Source organism: Tinamus guttatus, unplaced genomic scaffold (genome assembly GCF_059628265.1).
Source record: "Tinamus guttatus ecotype Peru unplaced genomic scaffold, ASM5962826v1 Tinamus_guttatus_pri_ptg000376l, whole genome shotgun sequence".
NCBI lineage: Eukaryota > Metazoa > Chordata > Aves > Tinamiformes > Tinamidae > Tinamus > Tinamus guttatus.
In genome coordinates this window covers 2,027,204-2,053,450 of record NW_028288910.1, presented here as the reverse complement: position 1 = coordinate 2,053,450, position 26,247 = coordinate 2,027,204, and the positions used below count along the sequence as shown (strand labels likewise).

Here is a 26,247-nt window from a genome sequence, read left to right as displayed (position 1 = left end):
GGACCAGGCAAAAGACCTTGTTTTAAGTGAAGGAACTAGGAGCAGACTCATGTTCTGAACTTAGAATGGGGAATCTCACTAGGAAAAAGCTGAATCTACAGAATACTCAGAAGATTCAAGTGAAGAGAGGCATGGGTTTCTGAAGCGCACTGCCCTGATGCTGGGGGAGCAGCCCTTCCCCGGGCGGCAGCAGCGCGGCCAGCGGCAAGCGCAGGGCCGCAGTGCCGGGTCAGGGCCGGCCTGGCCTGGCCTGCACAGCACCGCTCCGGGGGAGGCACCGCACAAGGCCCGCGGTGGCGGCCCTTGTACCCGGACCCTCGCCAGCAGCGCGCACGTGCGCACGCAGCGCCGGCTCTCGCACCTCGGCTGACAGCGCTACCGGGGCTCGTGCCCGCACCGGGCGGCGGTCACGGGCACGCGCACCCTCCCCCGCGCCACAGGAGCCTCTTCCGGCCCGGCCGGGAACGAGCCCGTTAAAAACGGGCGCGCGCGGCGGGGGGCGGGGCGGGCCGCGCACTGCGCAGGCGCCGCCAACGGCCGCCGCGCGCGGCCCCGCCCCCCCGCAGGCCCCGCCACGCCGCGCGCGCAGGGGGCGGGGCGCGGCGCCGCGTGCGCAACGGCCCCGCCCCGCGCCGCCCCGCCCCCGCCGGCGGCGCCCGCCAATCGGGCGGCGGGGGGGGCGGGCGGTGACGCCATCGCGCCGCGGCGCCGGGGGCGGGGCGCGCGCCTTTCCCAGCGTGCGCCGCGGCGGCATTTGAGCCCCATCTTGGGCGAGGGAGCCGCAGTGGGAGCCCGCGCTCCGGGCGCGCCGCGGCCGCCGCCACCGCGCACCGCAGCGGGCACCGCCAACACCGGCACCTCCGCGCAGCGCCGGCACCGCCGCGCACCGCGCCGCACCGCCCGCCGCGGGGCCGCCCGCCGCGCACAGCACCATGCGCCTGGCGCTGGTGTCCAGGTAGAGCGCGCAGGCAGGGCGGGCCGGGGCCGGGGCCGCCTCGCCCGCGGCGCGGGCCCGCGCCGGAGGGAGGGCGGGAGGCCGCGGCGGGAGGAGGCCGCGTCCCGGGCCGAGAGGAAGAGGAGGAGCCCGCGCCGCGCCCCCCAGCGCGCCGAGCCCGGCAGGAAGGCGGAGGATGTGCGGCGGCGCCGGGGGCCCGTGACAGCCGCGCCGCCCCCCCGCGCGGGAGCCATGTCCAAGATGCCGGCCAAGAAGAAGAGCTGCTTCCAGATCACGAGCGTCACCACGGCGCAGGTGGCCAGCAGCATCACCGAGGACACCGAGAGCCTGGACGACCCCGACGAGTCGCGCACCGAGGACGTGTCCTCCGAGATCTTCGACGTGTCCCGCGCCACCGACTACGGCCCCGAGGAGGCCTGCGAGCGCAGCTCCTCCGAGGAGACGCTCAACAATGTGGGCGAGGCCGAGACGCCCGGCAGCGTCTCCCCCAACCTCCTCCTGGACGGGCAGCTGGCGGCCGCGGCGCCCGCCCCGCTGCCGGCCCCCAACGGGGGGGCCGTGCCCAAGAGCTCCGCCGGCGCCGCGGCCGGCCCGGCCCAGCCCGCCCTGCCCGCCGCGGGGGCCGGGGCCCAGACGGCCGCCGCCGCGTGCAGCTCGCGCTTCAGGGTGATCAAGCTGGACCACGGCACCGGGGAGCCTTACAGGAGAGGGCGATGGACGTGTATGGAGTACTATGACCGGGACTCGGATGGCGGCGGGGTCCTGGGCAGGACTGGGGACTGCATTAGGCACAGCAGCACCTTTGAGCAGGCCGCCCAAGACAGGGACAGCGGCCTGGGCGCCACGGGGGGCTCGGTCGTGGTGTCGGCCGTGCCGGTGTCAGTGCACGGCCCCGATTCTATAGCTGACAGTTCGCTTGCTGCTGTGTCGCAGCTGCTGCAGGCAGAAAAAATGAACCAGTCCTCTCTACAGCAACCTGGTTTTGTCATTGGGCAACAACAGCAGCCACAACAGCCCCTAGGCGGGGCCATGCCTCAAAGTGCTGCTCAGCCTCTGTTTTCCACGACTCCAGTAGCAAATCAGCAAATGATGGTGCCGCCGCAGCCCCAGGTGAACGCGCAGAGCGTGGGGCCGGCCGGGCCCAACGGGAAGAGCGTGGCGCCTCCGAGCGCAGCCGTGGGCCAGCCCGGCCTGCCCGCCGCCCCGCAGCAGGTGCAGCAAGGAGCCGCACCTGTGACTCAGCCTCAGCAATTTACTTATTCTCAGCCCCAAATTCCACCGGTGCATCTACTGCCGACGCAGCCTTCTGGTCCGGGCGAGTACATGCAGCACGTGACAATTATGCAGCCTCCAGGAGCAATTCAGCAAGCTGCTGCGGGCTCCATCCCGAGTACTGTGGCCTCCAGCCTGTCCGTGGGCCAGGTGACGGGGCAGAATCCCTCGCCCGTGGGAGCCCCCGTGATGGGGGTGTCGGCACAGGCCGGCGAAGCGGTGGGGCAGGGGTCGGCAGTGATGCAGAGTGGCCCGGCGCAGCCCGGGGCAGTGGTGCAGCAAGGCATCGCGCATGCAGGCGTCGTGCAGCAGAAACCTGTGACTCAGCATCAACTAGGCGGCAGCAGTCAGGTGTCCGGGATGCCCGGTGCTCCCCACGGCATGGTGTCTGGGGTCCAGAGCGTGCCTGTAGCCGTGCCCGGTACTAGTGTGCCTAGTGTGTCCACCACTTCTGTTACTATGCCAAATGTCCCCGCGGCTGCGGCGCCGTCGCAGCTGAGCAGCCACGCGCCCGTGGGCAGGAGCTCCGGCGCGGTCCCGCCGCAGCACGGGGCGCACGCGCTGATGCAGGGCGCGCCCGCCGGAGCGGCGGCCCTGCCGCACTCGAGCCTCGGACAGTTCCAGACCCAGTCCTTAGTGGGCCAGATCGATGAGACTAGAAGAAAGTCGGAACCCCTACCTCAGCCACCACTTGCTGTTATAGCTGAAAATAAGCCTCTTGTGAAGCCTCCCGTTGCAGACACTCTAACAAATCCTCTTCAGTTACCTACGAGTACTCCCATGAACAGTCTTGCCAGCTCTGTCTTTGGCATATCTATTCCTGTTGATGGTGATGAAGACAGGTATGAACTATTTCAAACTCTATTTCTGAAAAAACAAACAGTCAAAAAAGCTTTAGGTTACGGTCAGGTGTTTTTTAGTAGATCGTATTTTTAAAAAGCCTCTTACCAAAATATCCCTGGGCTTCTATGTGGGTTTTTGTTTGTTTATATGTGTGCTTTTAAGAGTACAGAGCATGGTGAGTGCACAGGCAAGCAGTGAACAGTACTGATTCTTCTCCATCTGAGTGTGTGGTAATCCGCCCCTGAAAACAGGGCAGGAAGTACCCAGAAAGCTGTAAGTAACCTCTTCCATGTGCAAACTAGCTGAAAACTGTCTGTGCTCCTGCATATGGCTCAGTACGTGAGGAAGCTGGTTGTTTCCTTTTCCCTGGACATGGGCACGACATGGGTTTATCAGCACTGCTAGACTGCAATGTTGGCAGTGAAAACACAGTGCTGCTCGGGGCTGTTGGGTGAGGAGCCTCGGAAAGCTTGCAGGTTTCTAGCTCTGATACTTGATTGTTATCCTGCCATCAGGCTTGCAGTTTGCAATATCAATCAATCAATAAGGAAAATACCTGCAACATAGATGTGAATTTGAATGTGCTAATACAATAAACTTCAGGTGACAACCTTTTTAAATTGAGCAAGACTGTGCTGCTTGCTCTGCTTACTTGGGGAAAATATGTAGAAATGGAAAATACAGTCTCAAAGTAAGTCTCCTGTAGAGAAGGGTATCATGGAACCATTCCTTTTAATAAGGATTTCAGTAGGGACAGGCCATCAGGTGGCCTGAGAGAGGAAACATGAGAGAGGGGCTTCTTTCCCAGGCCTATTTGCCTGCTCTGCAGGGTGGCACGATGGCTAAAACTGCTCTTCATCCTCTTCTTTGAGGGAAGACTTTCAAAGGAAGTTACGTTTGAGTGTTAAATTAATGTTACTAATGTTTGATTACTGGAGGAACAAAATGCATGTGGGTTATACTTGCTCCTATTTTTAATAATACAAATAACACTGTTATGAAAAAGCCTAGCTTGCTGAATTTTCCTATGATCCTTCTGGCACCCTGGAAGAATATCAGACTCTAAGATAACTCAGGTTTGCTTAGGATGCCTTTTGGGAGCCTTGCTGCATGTGTGGGGTTTAGGGTGCAGATGATGGAGGAGGTAACTCAAGTTGCCCTTTAAGACTTTTTTTTTTTTTTTAAAGTCTGCACTAATGCAGGCTTTGTGTTTTCTGAAGCTCTAACTAGCACTGTTTGAGATAGTAATTCTGCTTATACCTTTATGTAAACAAAGCCCAAGTTGTAGACAGTTTTGCTAGCTCTGATTTAAAAATAGAACAGTAAAGAACGTGAAAGAAAGTTATACTGTTAAAAATACTCCTGCACTTCTGCCTACCTTAAGAGGATTGCTGATCCAGCTGGCAAATGTGTCTTAGTGCAAATAAGGCTCGACTTCAAACTAGTGACTTATTTTTTTCATAGCTTGTTATAGTTATCGGGAAATATCTTATTCATTTTTAAGTCATTCTGAGGACATACATTCCTTTTGCATAGCTTATAGTACTTAATATTCCTATAAATCATAGTAACAGACATGATCATCTGTGGCAAATGAATCACTAGCTTTATGTAACAACAAGGGAAAAACTCGTCCCAGTTATTCTAAAGTGCAAGTTGCTAACTTGCAACTCGCATGGTAGTGAGGTAATCCCGGATGGTCTGCCTCTGAATAATGACTTTTTAAAGTTAGAGTAGCAGTTTTGTCTATGAACTTGAGACCTGTGGTAGCATTATCCTCATGTTGTTTATTTCCAATGAAGTTTTTTCAGAAGATTTGCTGTGAGAACCAAGAGTAAAAATTAGGGATGGGCTTTAAATTGAGGGTCCTACTTTTGCTTCCCACGTTAGGCTGTTCAGAGGAGCTGCGTGGTGGTTAGAGCTGCCCTCCTACGCGGCCACGGCGGGGCGAGGAGCCGCGTGCTGTGCCGGGGGGCTCCCTCCGTGTCCTGGAGGCTGGTCCGGGCTGCTCCCTGCCCCGTGTGCCGGTGCCTCCCGCCGCGGGCTCCTCGGGGAGCGGGTTCCCGCTGCAGCAGGCGGCTCCGTGCGGGCCTGTCCGCGCGGCTCCCGTCTCCGCTGCACTGAGGACCGCAGGATCCAGGCGATTCCCGCAGTCACTTATTTATTTTTTTTATGGAAAATGCTATGTTAGAAATGAGGACAACCTTTGCTTTCTTTTCACAACCGCAGTACATAGTACTACTGTTCTTGTAACACATCAGAAGGGTAGAGAGATGTTTTATACAAGCTAGAAAACGTTAACTTTCTGCCTACGCTTCCTTACGAGAAACACAGGCAGAGCAGGTGGGTTCCTGGGGTGGCGGGTGCCCTGATTGTGACACTGGCAGCCGGCAGTGTCCTGCACTGAGCCGCCTGCATCCCGCTGTGCCAGCGGGAGAGACCGGCCTGGGCTGGGGGTCTGGAAAGGAGGAGTGTTCTGGATATCCCTCCTCGTCCCTGGAGGACTCCGTGGGGGTCTTGGTCAGAGCTGTGCTCCGAGATCGTTTGGAGGGGTTGGTAGGTTGGATTTGGCATACTGCTTCTCAGCACAATTTCAGACAAAACTCAGGGGATTTGCATGACTTTTTCCACACCTGCATGAACTCCTGTGCAAACCATTGTGCCAGGCTTGGAATAGCTTGCTCTGGCAGTGCTGCTGGTCACCGGTAACGGCTCGCTTTACACGGGTAGTGCAGTACATGCACGTGGTAAATGTTTGTGCTTGCTAGTAATAGCCTGATTGCCACTGGCTTCAGAGAGAGAGAAAGGAGGAGATACCCTAGCATCTTGGTAAATGCTGTCTTACCACTTTATTTGCTGTTACTCAGTGAAAAGGCTTTAGTTTTAGCTCTTACTTGTCTTCTGTTTTTGTTTCTGTTTCTTTCTTTGCAGCTGTTTAAATTATACCACTACTCCTGTGGACTTATTCTCAGCTGCTTAATCTACTGAAATCAGTGGTGAGATGGTTAATGAAGACTTTCAGGTGTCATTAATAAGCAGAGAGTGGGCACTGATCAAACAGGGCACAAAGGGAACTCGCACATCATGAGTCACTCTCGCTGCTTCAGCCTCAGGAAGTTAACACTTCTCTCTGAGAGAGGTGTACTTTGATCACAGGAAAAGTTGTAGAAAACCTTGTCTGTCTGTCTTGATCTTAATGTGTAATATTCAAACTATACTAAGGAAGGAGTAGCCAGTTTGTAGGCAGATATTTATGTTCCTTCTGGTACTGCCTACTGTACTTAAGCATTTGTGCCTAACTGAGGTTTGACAAGACTCGACGAACTTGTATAACCATTCTCTTTTTAAAATATTCAAGGGATGATGTATAGGTCTAAGTATTCTGTGTTTTTTTTTTTTTTTTTTTTTTTTTTTTTTTTTTTAACTGTATCACCATTTTTTACTTTGAAGAGGAACTGCTTTAAAGGTGAAAAGGTTTAGGATGGGAATTCTTTGAAAGCAGAGTATGAGAGCTGCACTGAATGCAAGCCAGCAACTTCTCATATTAAAATTATGTTCTCATCTTATCTGGGGAGGGAGGAAACTTATTTGTGTTATTGCAGTCATACAGACTGCTATTTTAGATTAGCCTATATCTAAAATAGCTGTATGTGGAGTTATAAGGCTATAGCCTGTTACAAACATAGGACTTATTTGCCCAAGACATTGCCCAATAACCTTTAATTTCCCATCCTATTAGTTGAGAGAACTCTTACAGGAGCCTAAATAAAACTGCTGTACTACTGCTGTAAAGCTGCTGTTGATCTGATGAATAATGAAGAATCAGTTACTCTCAGAATTTCATACTGGGGGCAGAGGGGAAGTAGGGAGTCCAGAGGAATAAAGAAGCCTTTGGCATGTCTCAACTTTTTTTTTTTTTTTTTTTTGAGGAAAACTGACTTCTTCAGCTTAAGCATCTAAATTACTAAGTTCCTACGAACACGTCTTGCGCAAGTTAAGGTATATCTACAGCATAACAAATAGTTTTATTTCCTCTTCCTCTCCAAATGTGGCTATGCGCAGAATAAATTGCAACAGTATTCACGAAGGGAGGAAATGGTACAGTTGCGGAGGCAGGGGGGAGCATTGCAATCCGCTTTGAATTTCCTTGCATCTTCGACAGATTCAGTGAAAGCGGCTGTGTGGAACTGGATCGAGAATGGCCCTGACTGTTGTTTCACCGCTCTTACAGCAGCGCTCATTATTTTGGGTGAAGGAAAGCCAGAATACCCAAGAGATGATCTCAGGATCAGCGTGTTGCTTGTGCATTCACCTTCACCCCTGTATATACAGAAGTTCGTAGCTGACAAGTGCAATAGTCAAACTAACTTATACTTTTATTTTGGGTCTGGAAGCCTTTGGATTGGCAGCAGGGGGAAATCATAAAAGAATGTTACTGAGAAAGCGTGTTCAAGTATCCCGCATGTTTGGCAGCCTTTGGGGGCAAAATACTCTCTCAGTATAAGAGCAAAACTGGGCATAGGCATTGATATGACTCGATAACAGCTCTTTATCCGCAGGATGCATATTTTGTACTCCTAAAAAATGAAAGGGTTATGCAAATATATGCAAATAAGCAGTGCTTGAATTGCATTATTAGTCAATACTGTCCCTTTTTTCCACTTTATTCTAAAGCTTGTTAAACTGTCAGCTCTCACGGTTGCAGAGCTGCAGGTTTTCCGCTCTCAGAACCGGCGGGTTCTGCTTGAGTGTTTGTAGAAGCAGAAGAGAACGAAACATGGGCAGACTCCTCAAATCCTGAGGGCCTTCAGCTTGGTTGATGTTACTACGTTTGTCCAGAAATGCACTTGAAAAGGAGTTGAGGTAGAACTTCTTAGGTGAGCGTTACAGCCGCTGATATCAAGTGAAACTTAGTGCACACAAAAGCTTCATTTAGTTTTACTCTGGTTTTGCTATACTTCCTAAAATAAAAATTACGTAAAGTAACATGAGTCTTACGCCAATGTTGAGATTATGAAAAACTTATTCTATCATGTAGTCACTTACCAAGCATTAAAGATACCTGATCAGTCAGAAAAAACAGTGCAAGGGGCTCGTTTGGCAGCTGTCTGTCCCAGTGTGGACATTTGAAGGCTGTGCTGAGGAGGAGGTGATGCCGTCTGAGAATTCGTGTTGCAGGAGTGTTGAACGAGACACTCATTCAAAGGGCAGGTAGGGGGATACTTGCAAAATTCGCAAGGCGAAATAGTCGAATTTCTCTTAAAGCCTGGAGTGTTCTAGCTCTCAAACAAGCAGTTCTCTGTGCTGTGTACTTCTAACTATTCTGGTGTGCTGCTGGAAGAGTGGTTGTTTTTCTTTTTTTTCCCCCCCCCGCTCTTCTATATAAGAGTACAAGTATTCCCTAGTCAGCTTTTTTCCCCTGAATGCTGTCTCATATGATAGAAATAACAACATATGTTTAATGGAAGCTTTTTTTAAAAGTTCTTAGAAGGTGATGTTCAAGCATTTTGGGTTTTGGGGCAGGCTATAAATGACTGGAGGATATAGGTAACTGTATTCAAACTAACTGATGTGGAGCTTTTGTCAGGCTGCGGATACTGAGGAGCATTCCTGTAAGAAGTAGTGCTGGTAATCTCTTACAGCATGAGGCCATGCTGTAGTTTGTTTATATATATATGAGCAAAAAGGAATTGTTCCTTGATACCATACTGGATTTTTGAATATCTGCCTGCTGCGTGCTCTGGGTCAGCAGAGCTTCCGTAAGAACTTCCCTGGGAATTCCCGCAGGGCAGGACGGCTGTGCCGGCCCCGGCAGGCAGGTCTGGACAGCCCAGCCGCGGGTGTCCCTGCTGCCCCGGCTGGCAGCGTCGGGGACGGCGCGTGGCGGCCGCGGAGGCTGCGCGGGGGCCCCCTCGGTCCCTCGGCGCGGCCGCGCTCGGAGCCGCTCAGCCTCCACGGCCGCCGCGTTCCCGCTGCGCGCAGGCGAGCTGCTCGTCCCTTCTGCCCTGTGACAGACAGTTGGACGGCTGGCGTTCAGTCCTGTCCTGAGCAATGAGTGCTCCGGGAGGCTGGCGTTCAGTCCTGTCCTGAGCAATGAGTGCTCCGGGAGGCTGGCGTTCAGTCCTGTCCTGAGCAGTGAGTGCTCCGGGAGGCTGGCGTTCAGTCCTGTCCTGAGCAGTGAGTGCTCCGGGAGGCTGGCGTTCAGTCCTGTCCTGAGCAACGAGTGCTCCAGGAGGCTGGCGTTCAGTCCTGTCCTGAGCAACGAGTGCTCCAGGAGGCTGGCGTTCAGTCCTGTCCTGAGCAACGAGTGCTCCAGGAGGCTGGCGTTCAGTCCTGTCCTGAGCAGTGAGTGCTCCGGGAGGCTGGCGTTCAGTCCTGTCCTGAGCAATGAGTGCTCCGGGAGGCTGGCGTTCAGTCCTGTCCTGAGCAGTGAGTGCTCCGGGAGGCTGGCGTTCAGTCCTGTCCTGAGCAGTGAGTGCTCCAGGAGGCTCGTGTGCCCCTCCTGCAGCGGTGTCTGTGCTGGCCGAGCGGGGCCCTTGGCGGAGCTGCGCGCGGGGACGCCGCTGAGCGGGGACAGGGCTCGGCGCCGGCGCCGTGCCACGAAACGGGGCCTGCGCTGCCCGGCTCGCAGGAGGAGACCTCGAGACGAGGGCCCCAGGCACCCGCGTGTGTGCAGCCGCTCTGGCTGTGCGAGCGGGGCTGCAGGAGCGTCCCCCGGGAAGGGGCTTCGAGCAGAACAGCTCGCTGGAGCCGCCTCTGTGAGTGCCTTCGCCAGCCCTACTAACGCTGTTCGTTTAATATTCCCAATACAGGCCAAGCAAGCTGTCACACTGACAGTGCTTTAGCTACCCAGCTTCAACTCCAGCAGACTACAACTTGCATAGAGCTCAGGGCTGTAAAAACTTTCAAGTTGTAGAAGAGCAAATACACTTGTCATGTACTGTGGAATAACTATGCGGTACATGGTATCTTCAAAAGCCAAGAGATGCTTTTTTGGCCAATGCCCAATAACTGCTAGAATTTGGCCACCTCTGTTCCAATGTTTTCTTTTGTCTTTTTTTTTCCCTCCCCACAAGTCTTGGGGAGGAAAAAAAAATAACGGGAGAGGGAGTTGCAAAAACAAAGAACTAGTTGAATATCTAACAACTGAAATAGCTGAAACTCCTGTCCTGGCAGGGGGAAGTCTCGTTTTTGGGGCCAGGCTCTATGAAAATGGATACTCTCAGATGAGCTGTTGCGCTCTGCAGTGCTGCTTTCACCAGTAATCACAGGCAGTTTTCCCTTCACCCGGAGTTTTGATGAAATCTGGCTTTGTGGGCAGTGCAGGCAGCAGGGGCCTAATCTGCTGCAATAACAAGTTCATGCATGTTAATGAATGCCTCTTTCTTTACCAGTTGAGTTGAGCAAATGTAAAAACTGATTTTTTTAATGCATTTGACCCTTCTACTTTCTTTTTTTCTATATACAATTAGCAAACGTGGATCCTTTTATTTCAGAAATTTAGGGTTGGTTGGTTTGGCTTGCTTGGAATGTGTGTGTGGTTTTTTGTTGCTGTTTTGTTTTTTAATATATATATATATATGGTGTGCACGTGGATGGTTCCAACAGGCGCTCCTGCTCCTGTAGTTCTTACAACAGCTTCTTGGAGCAGCAGCGCCCAGTGAGTCGCAAGTAGAGACTCTCTCTATTGCCGTGGGGTTTATGGGGTTCCTAGGGTCCTGGGCTGGTTCTGGGGAGGGTGCGGAGCGGAGCCGGGTCCCAGTGCCGGGGCCTCCTCCTGGCGCTCGGAGCACTGGGCTCTCCAGGTTCCTGCCAAGCTGCTGTCCTAATTCCTGAGCTCCATCGTCCGTCCTTCCTCTAAGAACGGAAGGATAACTTCACTCAGCGGGAAGATAGGTGTAAGATTTGTCATGCTAGTGACTTGAGTCTTTAATTTGGAGGAAAAGATCACGCGAACCACTTCCTACTCAGTCTGCAGAATTAGAATTTAAGAAACAATTAAAATTTGGGTGGGCAGCAGCAAGTCAGGAGTGCGAAACCCACCCTGTGCCAGCACCAAGGCACGATGCAGAGAATGGAAAAGATCACTGGCAAGTCTTAAACTACCTTAAAGCTGTCATGATTATAGGATTAGCTGCTATATATAGGACTTCTGGGGTCTGGGATCTGAGAGACTTTGGCCTCGAGAGTTTTGAGTAGCAACTGTTGAAATGGGAAAGCTGCAGGGTCTTTTGGCTGGGTATCTGCTTACAGCCGATCTGCAGCGCTCTCCTTACGGAGTAAACACAGCACCGAGACAGACTCTACTGATTGGCTCACTTGCCAACGATGCTGAGGCTTCATTTTCAGTGGCCCTGTAGATTTTAGTTGGGAGGGTGTTTTCCTGTCCTCGCTCATCGATGGATCCCTTTTAGGATCTTGCTGTTTAGGATCTTACTGCTTAGAAGCAGTATCGAAACGCTTCCTCGAAAAGAGAGTGTTCTTCTGGGGCTAAAACTCTAAAAGTTCTTGGGGAAAGGCTTCAGAACACAGGCTAAATAGTACTTGGTGTCGTAACTACCACATGTTTTCTTTGTATAATGTAAAATGTCTTTAAAGATTTTTCATAATACACTAAAATATTGTGGGAATTTCATAAATCAGATGCTCTGTCTTACATGAAGAGAGATGGATTGAGTTTCTGCCAATACTATCAACAGATACCAAGAAAATTGTGTATGATCCTTAAGGTCATTTGTAGGAAGTGGATGGCAAGAGGGTCTTGCATACAGTGCCTTTTTTGCAGTCTAATAAGATGTGTTGTTTCATACATAAACATAATTACATCACTCCTCATGTCTTAAGACTTGTGTGCAGAAAAGAACCTGCTTTCTTTCAGCTTGTGTAGGGGTGGTTTGGGTTTTGTTTTGTTTTAAGTTGTTTCTAATTCCCAAGTTCTTTGGGAATACAGTTGGGCCAAATCTGCCCTGGTTGACAATTCTGGTGCTCTGCTAATGAAGCATAAACAAGGGAAGGCAACAGCAGCAGGTTGATAGCTGGTCCTTCTGCAAGGGAGGAGGTCAGGTGAGTGAGAAGTTTCTTTTCTGATTTACCTTCTGTGTAGACAATGAAAATATTGACTTAGTAAAACTTTCATAACCATAAATTAGCCTATATAGACTATACTGTGACTTAAGTTCATGTTGTGGATGTCCTATTTATAAAAAATAACAATAATGGATACTTGAACATAGCTGTTGAGTAGTTCATTTTTGATTATGTTAATGTAGCCAAAACTGACAGACTTTCTTTGAATAATTATTAAAACTTAGTTCTGAGAGCATGTGTGTTTTCCTGCCTAAATAAAATTAGGCTTGCATTAATACACAGATACCTGATACTTTAGTGGTGACTAATGGCTGACTTCCTCTGAATAAGTCACCTAATGTAGGAGGAAGTGTTTTGTGAGACAAGAAGATCTCGTCCTGCAGCAGCAGGTGTTGCTGCCTCCTGTCTTGATAGGTCCCAAGCAAATGATTTGGGGTGCCACCCTTGTAAAGAGAAAGGAACTTTTCCCATGACAGCAGCATGTGTGTTGTATACTTGCAGGAGAAAAGGTTTTCTGTCTTGCACTGGCTTGAAGTAGCAGCAGCCCTTGGCGTCTATCTTAAGGCAAGCTGTCCCTCTCTTATTGATGCAAGGCTTTGTGTACCCTAAACCAAGGGCAAGCGATCATGTTGCTTTTTTGTAAAAGTAACTTCAGTCTCTTCTGTAGATGCCTTAAACTGGAAAAAGTGTCTCCAAAACTGACACTGGGAGCCTTGTCCCGCCTCGGAGAGGGGAGAGCTGCTGACGGCACCTTGGGGCACGCAGACGACGGGTGAAATGGCCCTGCCAGACTTGCTTGCTCTGCCCTTGGGACAGTCCCCTCCAGTTCGTGCCTGGAGACCTCTAGTCAGAGCAGGACTTTCCTCGTTAAACCCCCCTTTGAGGAGCTCGGTGAGGGAGGCAGAGGCACCCGTCCTCATGTCCCGCGCGCAGGGAAGGCCCCGCTCTGCTAGGAGGTGCGGTGGCGGGGCTGGGCTCCGAGCGCCGCGAGCGGCCCGCGCCCGGCTCGGCTCCGGGGGCGCCTCTTTGGCCTCTTCCGGAATGAGCAGGGCTGGCAGTTCTGTCTCCGCGGGAGGAGGTCATTTTGCTGCTGCTTCGTGCACGAGCCCGTTCTGATGCGTAGCTCAAGCTTCCCTGGCTGCAGTTAAAAACACTAATGCTTGTGCGGTACCTCGCAGGTATGAAAGAACCTCTCCTTTGCCGACAGGTTGAAGTACTTGCAGTCTGCCTCTTTCATCTCGTTTCAATGCTTAACTTTCCTAATAATGATTCTGGTTATTGAAAAGTAATCTGACACTTCTTCTAGAGGTCTTATCTGAGCTCTGGAAAGCTGACCTCCTTTTGAAGAGGTCATTTTCAAAACTGGACATAAAATGTAGGTTAGGGGCTCAGAAGGACTGAATAAAACAAGATTTCAGTTAATACGTGCACATCCTGTGAAAATGACACCTCTGCAAGGTCTTTTTAACTGCTGTTTAAATTCTCTTCTGTGGAGTTGTGGCTCCCTACTCTTTTCACATTTCATCTTGTGCAGCTGGTTACTGCTACCAGAGGTACTTCATGCTTGTCCTTATTGAGTTGCATCCTTTTTATTTCAGAGCGCTGCTCCAGTGGTGCAGGGCTCTGATGAATTCCTCCTGCTGCCCACTGCGCTTGCAGACCAGACACAGGTATAAGGATGGTCTGTGTCCCACTGCCCAAGTGTCCTCGAGCAGTCTCATGGAGTTTGATGTGACCTTCCATACTGCATCGAACCCCTGGAGAGCCACACGTACAGTGGACATAGCAGTTGTGGGCCCACTTCATATAAACCATGCTGCAATTAAACCCATGCAAGAGGACATTAAAAGCTCTACCAGGATGGCAGTTACTTGGCCACGTCATTTGCTTCCCCTTTGTTTAAGGCCTGTTGGTTTGTTCTGTAAGAGATTTTTGGGTGCGGGAGATCCTGAAGGGGCAGTCTGTGCTGGCCTGTGTAGGCAGCTGCTGCTTAGCTTTGGCTTTCCTCTGGTGTGTTATACCTGGGCTATCCGAATTCTCATGGCCCACTTCAAAGATGGGGACTTTGGCCGTTCTGGATCTTCCCAGTCCTCAAAGTTAATGAAAATAATACAGTGCTACTGTGGTTAGAGAGGTGTCTGAGGTGTTTTAGTGCGAATTTCTGATTCTGTTACCCTGGGGAATAAAAGGTATTGTTTAGGTGTTTCTTCTCTTATTCTTGCTGAAGCTTTTGCCTTTAGTTGCCGATTGAGAAGTTGAAGCCTGAAGCATCCGCTGTTACATAATGAGCAGTCGTGCTCCCGTTCCCCCTTCAAAGTTAGCTGGTGAAGTCTGCTCAGTAGCCTGTCTCTGAGCACAGAGCTGACATTTGGTTTTTCCAGGGCCGGAATCATTACAGAAACCCAGCAGTATTTATCCGTAACCTGCCTCCATAGGCATGGCTTCTCAAGAAGCCGAGCTCTCTGGAATACAGTTTTTACTTGGCAAATGTTTGTCCTGGTTCACGGCGGCGAGAGGATGCCGCCCGGACAGGGGGTGACGTTCGGTGTGGCTTCGGCTTCCCCTCTAAAGGGATGGTCGGTGTCTTGGGTATTCGGAGGGTTGGTGCCGCTTTCCTCCTCTGAATCTAGACTGAGTTCTGTAGCATCGAAACTGTTCTGAGAAGCCTGGTGCTGCAGGTGATGTTGAGGCTTGCGAGCCTCGCGGAAGGGAGCAGAATGGGCTGCTTGGGCAGGAGGGCAGGCGCGAACTGGGCTCCGTGCTGCCCTCCCGGCCGGCCCTTGGCGCGTGCCCAGGCTGTGCCCGCGCGGCGCTCCAGGCGTTGGGCACACCACGTAGGAGCCCTGAGAAACCCTCCAGCCCATCTGCTCTTCAGTGCCGTTAAAAATAGCTGCCTCGGAGGGAAGAGCTCCGACCGGCGCGTCGGGCGCTGCTCGTGCAGCCTCTCATGTGGGTTTGCCTTTTTGCTTTTTCTGGTCAGGCAGCTCTTCCTGTAAAGGCCTTTCCTCCCCGAACAATTACCATTGTGCTAAAATGCAGTTATGGAGTAAAAATGTTCTCTTGATACAGCTCAAATAATATAAATGTTGCATTGGAACAATAATTACTTTTGGATCTTTTTTTTGCTGTAAGAGGTATCCTGTTATGTGCTTAGAAAAGAGGTGGACAGATGTGCTTCTGTTCTTGGTGTGAACTTTGACTTGAACTGTTGTGACAGGGGCTGTAGCTAGCGCTGGCTTTTCTAAAGGTTGCTCAGTTAAGTGCTGCAGCCTTTGCCAGGGTCAGTACAGCGAGGCCAGCGTAAAGACGAGCTCCGGGACGGATCAAGCCGTTCCTGGTGTACGTGGGGACGCGCGGCCGGGCGCCCCAGGCGCTCCCCGTGGGGACGCGCGGCCGGGCGCCCCGGTTGCTCCTTGGCCTCCTGCCGTGCACAGCCCGTGTCGGCGCTGGCCGCGCGGCCCCGTGCACAGGCAGCCGCTGTGGGAGCGCCGGGCTGCGCGCGGCTCCGCGGCTCCCGCTCCATCCGCCGCCGTGCGGACGGGACGTGGTTAGCGCTGCCTCGGCACAGGAATACCCTGTAGTGCTTGTAAAAATACACCTTTCATATCTATTCTTTTAAATTTCACAAATATCTTTGAGTTAAGGTATGTGTAACACTAGAGCGATATGCAACTTATCTGTAGGATGCTGTCAGCACGTTATGAGATGTTTTATTAAGAGCTTTCACAGTAGTAACTTGAAATGGCCTGAAAATCCAAAGGATGTTTGGGGTGGTTTTGCTTGGGGATTTTTTTTTTCCTTTTTTCTTTTTTGGGGGTGGGTTGAAGGGGATGTTTTTAACTAAAATCTCCTTAACAGCAACCTGTAGGTTTACTCTAGTGAAACAGTAAGGCTTTTCAGTCACTAATCTCTTCCTAAGGAGTTCTGTGGAGTCTATACGCTTTGGGGCAGAAATCTAGCCCATCTGGATAGCTAATTGTAAGGTAGGTAGAATAAGAGTTGATATTTTAATTACATATCCGTTTTCAATATCTCTGTTTGATTCTTGGATCTCATAGGAATCCGTCAACCGCATTCTACCAAGCGTTCCATTTCAACAAGTTGCGTGAGTCAAAGACCTTCTGGGATAGGTATGAACCCCTCGGTGCCGGATGCATACGTGCCCAAGTATGCATGAACAGCTTCGCTCTGTGCAAGTTTCTCGTCATCTTAGTTTGCGCAAAGTATGCTGCTTGTGTTGAGAACCCCACTGCACTTGCAACCCCAAAGTCTGAAAGCAGTCCCGGAGTTACTTCAGCTGCAATTTAAATGGTTTAAAGTACTTCTCTCCTTCCTCCTTCCGTTATGCATGTACCCTACATAATGAGTAAGCTGAAAGTTTTAACGCTAGTCAGCTATTAGCTGACCTTCGCTAAAATATCTGCAGCTTCCTTTTCCAAAAAAGGAAACTTTGGTGTCAGAAGACAAGTTGTGAAAATGTCGTATTTAAGTGCGATTTCAGCGAAGTTAAAATCTTTCGGTCTTAAAACCAGGAAAGGAAGTTTTGTGGCTTGCTTTCATTCTGCTGAAGTTAAGCTAGATGGGAACAAACCTGTTCTGTGAAGAGATAAGAGGACAAAGAAAACCTATTAAGTTAGCTCTGAGCTCATGGCGAGAAACTGCAGTGAAGTCATATTTGTTACGGATATGACTTGTCAGAGATGCATTGCTAATGCATCAGTAGCTGCAAGCAGTGTTTCTTTCCTGCACTTGAATGATTTTTTAAGGTTTTTTTTTTTTTGTCAGCATTAAATTGAAGTCCTAGTGATTATTTAACTTTGTCTTGTGATGCTCTGGCCTTTCACGAGATCTCTGCTTGAGCTCTGTAGAATATAAATTTATTTTTTAATCTGGACATCCGTTGGATGGTATTGGCTGTGTTTGGCTTGAGAGGCTTACAGAGCTTGGAGAAGCTTCACAGCTCGCTTGGCAGCGATTTGCCTGCTGTGCAAGGCTGGTGGCTCAGCGTAAAGCTAACGCATCCTGCTCTGGTTTCTGTGGAGGTGCTAGCACAGGCTGAGCTTCAAAGCACACCTTTCCTTTCTAACAGAAACTTTTGCAACTTTTTTTTTTGCTTTGTGCTTCAAGTCATGTCACTTCTCTCTATTTGGAGACAATGTCACTGTTTAGGTTGAAAGTGCTTTATTTATTTAATTGAAATAAGCTTCGGGGCCTTGAATACAAACGCGATACGCAGGGCAAACGTCCATGTCACTTGCTTCTCTGTATTCGTGTCTCAATTTAAAATAGCTCTGAAATGAAGAAACACATTTAAAAACTGAAATTATTAATGATTAAAGTTGAGGATTCAAGTATCTTAGGTGTACCTAATAACATCCAAAGCAAGTACTGCAAGTGTGTGGGTTATGGAGAAACACCAAATTTGGGTAGATCTTTGAATGCTTCTTAGCAAAAACTGATATTTGTTCAAAAACAAAACACCACAGAAGCAACTTCATCAGGATTAACATGGGTTTTAAGCTTCCAGTTGGTTCGGATTCCCAATTCTTTGCGAAGGTGTAGGGGGTTTTGCATTCATATCCAGCTTACTAGGTTTTCTTAAGGTCGCTTGGTGTAGTTTGGCTTTACTTATTGAGATGACTCGTCCTGAGCTGCTTTCAACAATACATTTCCAGTGAAAACCTAGTAGGGGGAGCTTCAGTAAAGGCAATTCTGCAGGGCGCCCGGGGACGGGGACGCGGCTCCGATGGGCGCGGGAGGCCGGTGTCCCGGGAGCCCCTCTGGGCCTGCAGCAAGGCCCCGTCGCGGGTTTGAGCTGCTTGATAACAAACCCGCTGGGTCTGGGCTTTGTGGTGACTCCTTTGTGGAAGACAAATCTCTGCTCTGAAACCATAAAACTGTCAAAATCCATCCAAGTTCTCCATCCCAGATTTTGGGGGCTCCGTGAACCACAAGTGTATGGATCATAAGCCTGCTGACAGACTTTTTAATTACATTTTGCAGATCCTTTGCAAGTAGTTAATGTGCTCCAAGGGCTTAAATAAGGTGACTGTAGCCCAAACACAGTGGAAATCTTCCTGTGTAATGTCAGCTTTCTGTTTCTTTGTTTCTGTTTTATTTCCCCTAGCAAATATGGCTTGTTCTCCTGTGAGCAGCCCTCTCCTGGGGCCATCTGAGTCAACAAAGCAAATCACAGGCTATGGCAAGGAACAGTAAGGTATTAGTAGAAAATGCTCTAGAAAGAGACCTGATGATTATTTTCTGCTGATATGTCATCATGGAGAGAGTGCCAATAACATTCAAACCATTAAATATTAGTGAAATATCAGTTGCTACAGACTTCTGGGAAAGCTTGGAAACATTTCTTCTGCGTAGTGTTCATGTAGGTGTTCCTGGGCGCACAAGTCTCATGGGTCGCTCTCCAATTAGTGCAGCGTCTTGGAGGCTTAAGGAGCGTGACAGCCTCCGGGTACCGCGGCAGGGGAGCCCGAGAGGCTGCTCTGCTCGTGCACGGACTCCCTGCTCGTGGTCCTGGGTGAGTTTGCCTAAAGCGTAGCCGTGGTTGGTGAGCTTTGATTTGAGGCAATGCAGTGTAGGGTTGCGTTGCATTTGTATGCGCATCATGAACCAGTCATTATGGTTTTTTTTCTTTTTTTTTAAAAAAAAACTCTTCTTGCATGTCCACTCAGATAAGCATTTTCCAAGATATGCTGGAAACATCTTTGATCGGTAAATCTGAAGAATTGGAATCTCTCCGTGTGCTGTATTACGCCAGACTCGCATTTCCCTGTCCTGCGGCTCTCCGTCAGTGAGATGCCCTTCCAGCGAGATGGAGAATGGGAAGGGTGACCGGTTTCATACTGGCTGTTTCAGCCCTGTCTGGAAAGTGAAACTTTCTGGTGAAACTCTCCCGACTTGGGATTGGAGGCCCTAGACCTGTGAAATGAGAGGAGCTGTGTGGAACAGGCAGCGCCTGTCGTGACGCGCTGCGCTCAGCGTGGTTCGACCTGCTGCTCCTCCCCGCGGACGGCGAGCGCAGGCGACTGTCACACAGCGGTGATTGATTAGTGCTGCCCGAGATCTTATCACAACTAATAACCACGTTTTTCCTCAATGTGTCCAGAGCCAAACAAACAAGTCCAAGAAGACAAACCCCCACCACCGGAACCACTTAAGCTTGCACAAAACAAGCCTCTGCTTTTTGCTTTCATTATTTGCCTCTGAATTACTTCTTATGAGCCAAGTATACTTGTCTAACTCAAGCTTTTCATTGAGAATCAAGAGCTTCTTAATCTGCTGATTTAATGTGGCTTCTTTTTTAGCTTCTGGGATCAGTTATGCTGCAGTGGATAGTTTATCTGCGGAGTGTTGTCCGACTGGCGAGCTCAGCTGTCTGGTACAAACAGGTACTTGGCTGTCCGACGAAGAGCCAGCCAGCGTGCAGCCGGTTAGACACTGACCCCTGCCAGCACTGCTGAGGCTGTGAATTCATTCGTGTGCCTTAACAAAGGAAAAACGTAGAAATCTGAAATACCTGCGTGGTTGCTCTTTCAGGACTGGATAACTGTTCCTGTTGGGAGCCCCTCACGCTGGGTCTCACAGCTGGATGGAGACTGCCTGAAGGGGCCTCCGCGATTTCGAGAGGAGAGGAGGCTTCTCTAGCAGGAGCCACTCACTCCATGATAGGATACAAGCCTTGTCCAGTTAGGGGTTTTCAGTAGCTCCTAAGTGAGCAAATCGGTGAAGGGACAGAAGTAACGTGCCTGTGAATTGGCGTTTTGCTGGTAAGCAGCACAAATGTGGGGGCGCTCCCGGGCACCCTGCTGCTCCCCGGGAGGCGACGGGGCCGCGGAACTCGCTCGTGTGAGGCAGGGAGCGGAGAAGGCGACGCGGAGGCGGCGGCGCCGCGCTCGGCGCCATGTCCCCGCTCCGCGCGGAGCCCGTCCCCGCAGCGCTGGCGCAGCCCGACCACGGCGCTCGTGCGCGCGCAGCGACTCGGGCTGCTGCGCTGGGAGAGGAGGTGGCGACAGCCGCGGGATGCGGGAGAGCGCGGGCGCTCTGGCCGCCTTCGTCACGCGTTTACGGTGACCGGTCACCAGGGCTTGCAGTTGCCTTGAAATAAGAAACACTTTTACCCAGTCTGATACTGGGCGGTATCATTGCTGCTGCACTGAGACTTAGTCCATTACTGAGGACTGTGAAATCTTTAAAAATGAAGTAATTTTTAGCATGCAAAACATATCTTTGGTATTTTGGATTAAACACTTGTTTAACAACATTATAGCCTGCTGATGATACTGAAGCTTCTTTATTAGAATCTCTTTCCAAACTTACTTGACTGAAAATATTTCTGACCTTTTCATAAGGCCTGAATTTTAGGTGTAACTTCAATTTTGCAGGTATAGGATTAGAAATTTTTTCAATGGAAACTGGGTGTGGTATGAAGTGTTTAAGACTTGGGGAAGAGTCCGAAACCGTAGGGTTTGGCAGCACGTTTGGGGCCCGAGGAGGGGTGGGAGCGCCCGGAGCGCTGCACGGCCTCGGTCCCGTTAAGCCGGGGCTCCTCGCGCTGGGCACGAGCCGCAGCGATCCCGGGGCGCTGCCGGCAGCGACGCTGCCGTCCGGCGGGGCTCGGGCACGGCGGGAACGCGGAGCTGCAGGAGCGCGGGGCCGAGGCCCGGAGGGGGCACCGCAGCCGCAGGAGCAGCGGGGCGAGCGATGGCTCCGCGCTGCGGAGCTCAGGCCTGGCCGTGCAGCAAGGGGCCGAAACCGGGGCCCGGGGCGGCCCTCGCGACGGGCGCTCCGGTCCTCGTCCCTGCGGCCCCGCGGCGCTGCACCGGGCCCTGCTCTGCTGCCACGTGCTCCGCGCGGCGCTGCCGGGCCGGCGCCGCGCTCGAACGCTTCCTGCTCCGAGGAAGCTCCGTAAATACCACTTGGAGGGAGATAACAGCCCGGGACAGTTTGCTCTGCAAATGGGTGTTCGGCGTTTTGGCCTAGGCTACTTTCTCAATCTCAAAAGCTGATTCACTTGGCTTGTAAATGCGGTTTTAGTGCTAGGATTTCCTGCTGCACGAGGTGGTTTTTTTTTTTTTTTTTTTTTTTTTTTTTTTTTTTTTTGAGACTCGGTGAAATTAATTTATCTACGTAAGGGCATATTTAATAATAAACTCCGATTTCCTTTATGTAATTGGCACTTCTGAGCCTATTGCCAAAACTCATAATTTTAAAAACTGTGGTAGTTTTTTTTAGCACTTAGTTTTTGTGCATTTTATTTATTTATGTATTTGTAAAGAAGCAAGATTCCAAGTATGATTGTAAACCCTGCATTTTTCCCCATATGCCAATTCTTCAGCGCGTGGCTGCGTGCGGCCGATAACGCCGCTATCGGCGCGGGGGCGAGCGGGCCCGGCCCGCCGGCACCGCGGAGCCGCCGCGAGCAGCGTGGGGATGTCCCTGGACGCGGTTTCCTGCAGGGAACGGCCGCTTCCTTCCCCGGGGGACGGCTGGGATGTTTCGGGAGAGCGTCCGCGCTGGAACGGCTCGGCAAACACGCGCTCTTGTGCAAACCCAGAGCTTTGCCTGTCCTGTCTTCTGCTGCCTGTTGCCGCGCAGTTACAGAAAAAGAAACGTGGTGCAGAAGCAGTATTTTTTTTTGTGGTGGAAAGTGGTCTTCCAGGAAAGCCAGAGAAAAAAATAGTACAAGTCAGTGGGTCCCTGTGTTCCCACGTGAAGAAAGCTGAGGAGTGAGGCAAGGAGTGAACGCAGTTATTGCTGCCCGCTGTAATGCACTTTGTCTGTGCCTTGGGCCGGTGCAGAGGGGTTGCGGGCAGCCGGCCCGGATTCCTGCGCCCGGAGCCCTGGCCTCGCGGTGGATCTCCCTTGCGGACGCGTTGGGATGTCAGCGTGCAGCCCTGCTCTCACCATGCCGTCATGCTCATCCCGTTTTCTTTCTCTTTCTTTTTGCAGTGCGTCTGGTGCAAGTGTTGTTGCCATTGACAACAAAATAGAACAGGCAATGGTGAGTAGAAAGCGAGTTGTTATTCCTGATCCCATGAACAGTCCATCACTCAGCAAAGCTTTCCAGCTCTGTGGTCTTTCTGCAAGTCTCTCAATACCCCTTCAGTCAGGTCAGACGATGCCATTTTTTGAAAAAAGTGACCTTCTCCCAGCTAGGAGATGGCCACGAACTGGGATTGTTCTTACATTTAACCTGGGCAGTTTCTCAGTTACACTGTTGGCCTAGAAGGTCTCTTAAATGGGTTATTCTACGCATTGCTGCCAACAAGCTGGTTGAACTTAAAGGGGTGCTAAAAGCATATAGCACACTTGAGATAAATGAGTGTCTTCAGTAAAATTCACTGCTGAAGTGTTGCTTGAGGCTGAGCTGCCCTGTGCGTTTCGTTGAGCTCCAGCTGAGTCCGTCTGATCCCGTTTGTGGTGGTTGGAGGCTTCCGCGCGGGTGGACGCGGAGCCGCCGCGCGCGGCCCGGCCGGGTCCGCTCCGCTCCGGTGAGCCCTGGGGGCTGCCGAGGCCCCGCGCGGCCCCCGGCTTCATTCCGTGTCGGGTTGTGCATATGCACAATATGGGGGAAAAGAGGCCTTTAACAAGCTCTGTATCCATACAGGCTGCCTGATATCAATTATTCTTTTTCTCCTTTTTTTCTTTTAAGTGAATAATCTCTGTTTTAGTGGATATAGGCATACTTGGGTTGCTATGTGCTAGGTGTTGGCTAATGCTGGAAATGAAGCTTTAGGAGCGAATTGAAGAGCCAGGTTGTTGGCTCTGAAGGCCAACTTACTCTAAGTGCTTTAGTTTTCCAGCCTTACCGCTTGCTTCGGTGCCAACAGTAAATAGTAAATTCCGGGGGTGGAACGGAGTGAAACTGCTCGTTCATTTGGTGTAACTGTCGACTTCTTCACAGGATCTAGTCAAAAGCCATTTGATGTATGCGGTAAGAGAAGAAGTGGAAGTCCTGAAGGAACAAATAAAAGAATTGGTTGAAAGAAACTCTTTACTTGAACGAGAAAATGCACTGTTGAAATCCCTGTCCAACAACGAGCAGCTGTCCCAGCTCTCGGCCCAACAGGCCAATCCCAGTAGCACTTCCCAGGCCCCCGCCGCGACCGCGCAGCCTCCGCAGCAGCCGAATGTCTCCTCCGCGTGAAGCTTCCCGGCCTCGTGTACAAACAGCGCAACACCCGACCCGAGCGCAGTGTGTCCCTGTGTGCCGCTGGTGTCCTCCCGCCGCGTGAGCGCCGTCGCTTGTCGTGTGTCCGGCCTTTTCAGTATTAGACAATCACCCGCGGAGCGCTGCCCGCGCCGCGGCGGCCGAGCGCGGGGGACGCGGCCGCCGGCGCACCCTGAGCCTTGCTGTCCCGTGAGCAGTAACAATTCATCCTGAGAACCACTCTTCTTTCCATGTAAGAAACCTTTGCCTACATTAGTTTCATTTATTTGTTTTATTTATTACAGGGCTGCTATTTTCATAATGTACATGAACAATGTCACAGAACTTTTTTAATTTTTTTAATAAATGTATGTATCAGCAAAATGATAGACGGGATTGCGTTTAATAGATAAAATGTTTAGGCAATAATTGAACAAAAGAATCCTGGCATATTTCTAACACTAATGGCAATTTACCTTTGGTATTTATTTACGGTAGTAAAGATCCAGCTTGAATGTAAATTTTGTATAGAGTGTAAGTATGAAGACCATAGTGCATCTGTACAGGTAGTCACCAGTTATTGTGATATAATAAATAATCGATGGGCTATTTTGATGAAGAAAACTTTGCTCATTTCTGTTTCTACTTTCTAATAGAGAGAAATTGCCATGATTCCTCTGCTTTTTGACATTTCGTATAACTTTTTTTTTTTTTTTTGGTGGGAATAAAAAGCTGTGAAATTGTTCAACCTACTTTGTAACCAAAGAAGCAAAGCTGTGTAATTGAGTTGTTTTTTTTTTTATTTTATAATGCACATTCTTTATGTATTTTTATTTAGTGTTTTCTCATTCACAACTTTCTTTGCTGTCTAGCATGATCTGCATGACCTATAATCTTTGAACCACTTTCGTACCTCATGTTTTTATCCAGCACTCTTATTGTAATATGTAATAGTCTGTGAACAATGTCAAATAAAAAAGAAAGAACAGCTGGTGTTGGTGGAGTTGAGCTAGTGTGCTATGCACTAGTTGTTTAAAAAAATGAAGTGAGCCATCTTTTGTTCATTTAAAATGGTGTTTTGAATTTCGTATGCAGAAAACGTTTTGTTACATTGCAGATTTTAATGTATTTAATAAATGCAACATGCAGATTAAGTGCAGTGTATACTGAGTATTTAAATTAAAATGTACATTTCATAAATACAGTTTCAAGAGAGACCATCATTTGTGTAAACTACCGCAGTGTGTCAAATTGCTGTATAAATATATATATTTTAACACATTTTCTGAAATTAAACCGCATTTTTTCTCCTCCAGGTGTGGTAGAAGGGCAGCTCTCCGGGGCGGCCGCCCGGGCTGCAGCGGCGCCTCCGGCGGGACGGCCCCGCGGGGGACGGGGACCCTCCTGGAGCGCGGAGGAGCCGGGGCCGGCCCCGCCAACGCGGGGACCCGCGTGGGGCGAAGTGAGGGCCAACGCGGGGACCCTCTGTGTGCGCCCGCCCGCCGCAGCGGGGACCCGCGTGGGGCGAAGCGGGGGCCAACGGGGGGACCCTCGCGGGACGAAGCGGGGGCCAACGCAGGGAGGCGGCCGGCAGAGCCGGGTGCTGCCCATGGGCTGGCCTGGGTGCTGCTCCTGCACCCTGCAGCTTTTTTGGCAATGTGGTTTTTCCCTTTTATGCTGCAAAAAGCATAGTTGTGTGCATGCATCAAGCCTGCCCATGACTATTTTTTTCTTTTATTAGTTCGTTTTTGCAGTGATACAGGTAAAATGTGGCTGTGCACGGGGGTTTTGAAACACTTTGGGGTCTTCATGTTCCTAAGCCAAGGACGGGCTTTGGAGAAACATCCGCGCAGCCCAAGGGGCAGGACCCGCCTTTCCGGGGCCGGGGAGTCGCGGCTGGAGCCCGTCCCCGCTCCGCTCCCGCCGGCACCGCGGCTCTGGCTGGGTTAAACATACCTGGAAACTGTAAATGTTGATGTCTTCAGCTAGCAAGGAAGCGTCTTTGTCCAGTGCCCCAGCATTGCCCCTTTCCGGTAAGCATCAGTTCACAGCACAGCTCAAACCAGCATATATGTATTAATATATATATGTGTATATGTATGCTTACATATATGTTTGTATTTTAAGTATTCACAGGTAAAGTGCTAAGGGATCTTCATCTTGGCTGAAGGCTGCTGCTCCTGGGCTGCTCTGAGCACACGTGGCAAAGCCTGCGGAGCAGCAAGGCCTGTGCGTGCGGAGCGGAGAGCAAGCAAAACATTTCGGTAGCTGAACTTGCCAAGGTGTGAGTAACAGCTCGCTGCCTGTGTGTTAAAGATACAGACGTGTACCAGAATGGCCGGTAAACCGAGGAAAAAGGGACGTATCTGGGGGTTTCTGGATATCAAGTCCTCCTTCAGATGAGTGGTTAACTGAGACTTTTCCAGAGGCACCACCATAATAACACCCTTCCCTTCCTAAGGGAGAGAAGCAGCAACAGGACCAATGTGGCCCTTTGCCGCAGCGGCTCCTGCTCTGGTGACGGTGGAGGTGCAAGACGAAGGCGAGGAGGAGGAGGGCGCGGAGCCCTCCCCGCTCCGCAGAACCGGTGGCTTCAGGGCCTCTGCCCCCCGCGCGTCGTCTGTGACCGCAGATGGAGGCTGGCTTAGAAACCCTTGAACACCTGTGTTCAGAGAGCTCGTCTCTCTTGGGGAGGGGAAAGAGAAGTATTTAGCAAAACGGCAGGACATAGGGGATGGAGCAAAGGTTACACATCCCATGGAGAGTGCTTTGCCTTGCTCTGCCCTCTTGTTTCTTCTTTTTGTTTCCTCCTAGTGTGAGATTGTGCTCCGCTATAAATATTAACTGGGAAAAACCCGCTAAAGCAGCAGAGCAGAGTTCAGAGGCTGCTCTGGTTTGTGCTGTCCCTGCTGGCAGCGCCCGG

The 26,247-nt window shown here is 50.8% G+C and overlaps 1 protein-coding gene across 2 annotated transcripts; it reads left to right on the top strand.

The window, feature by feature from the left end:
• Positions 1–981: 981 nt before the first annotated feature.
• On the top strand, positions 982–23,338 carry TSC22D2 (TSC22 domain family member 2). 2 transcript variants are annotated; one of them, XM_088530502.1, is made up of 4 exons: positions 982–3,069; positions 16,216–16,287; positions 22,124–22,175; positions 23,079–23,338. In XM_088530502.1, exons 1-4 carry the CDS (start codon positions 1,187–1,189, stop codon positions 23,319–23,321), a joined length of 2,250 nt encoding a protein of 749 aa, XP_088386628.1. In that variant the 5' UTR covers positions 982–1,186; the 3' UTR covers positions 23,322–23,338. The 2 variants fall into 2 exon arrangements, with proteins under 2 accessions (XP_088386628.1, XP_088386629.1); XM_088530503.1 differs by lacking the exon at positions 16,216–16,287 and having other exon boundaries at positions 983–3,069.
• Positions 23,339–26,247: the final 2,909 nt, after the last annotated feature.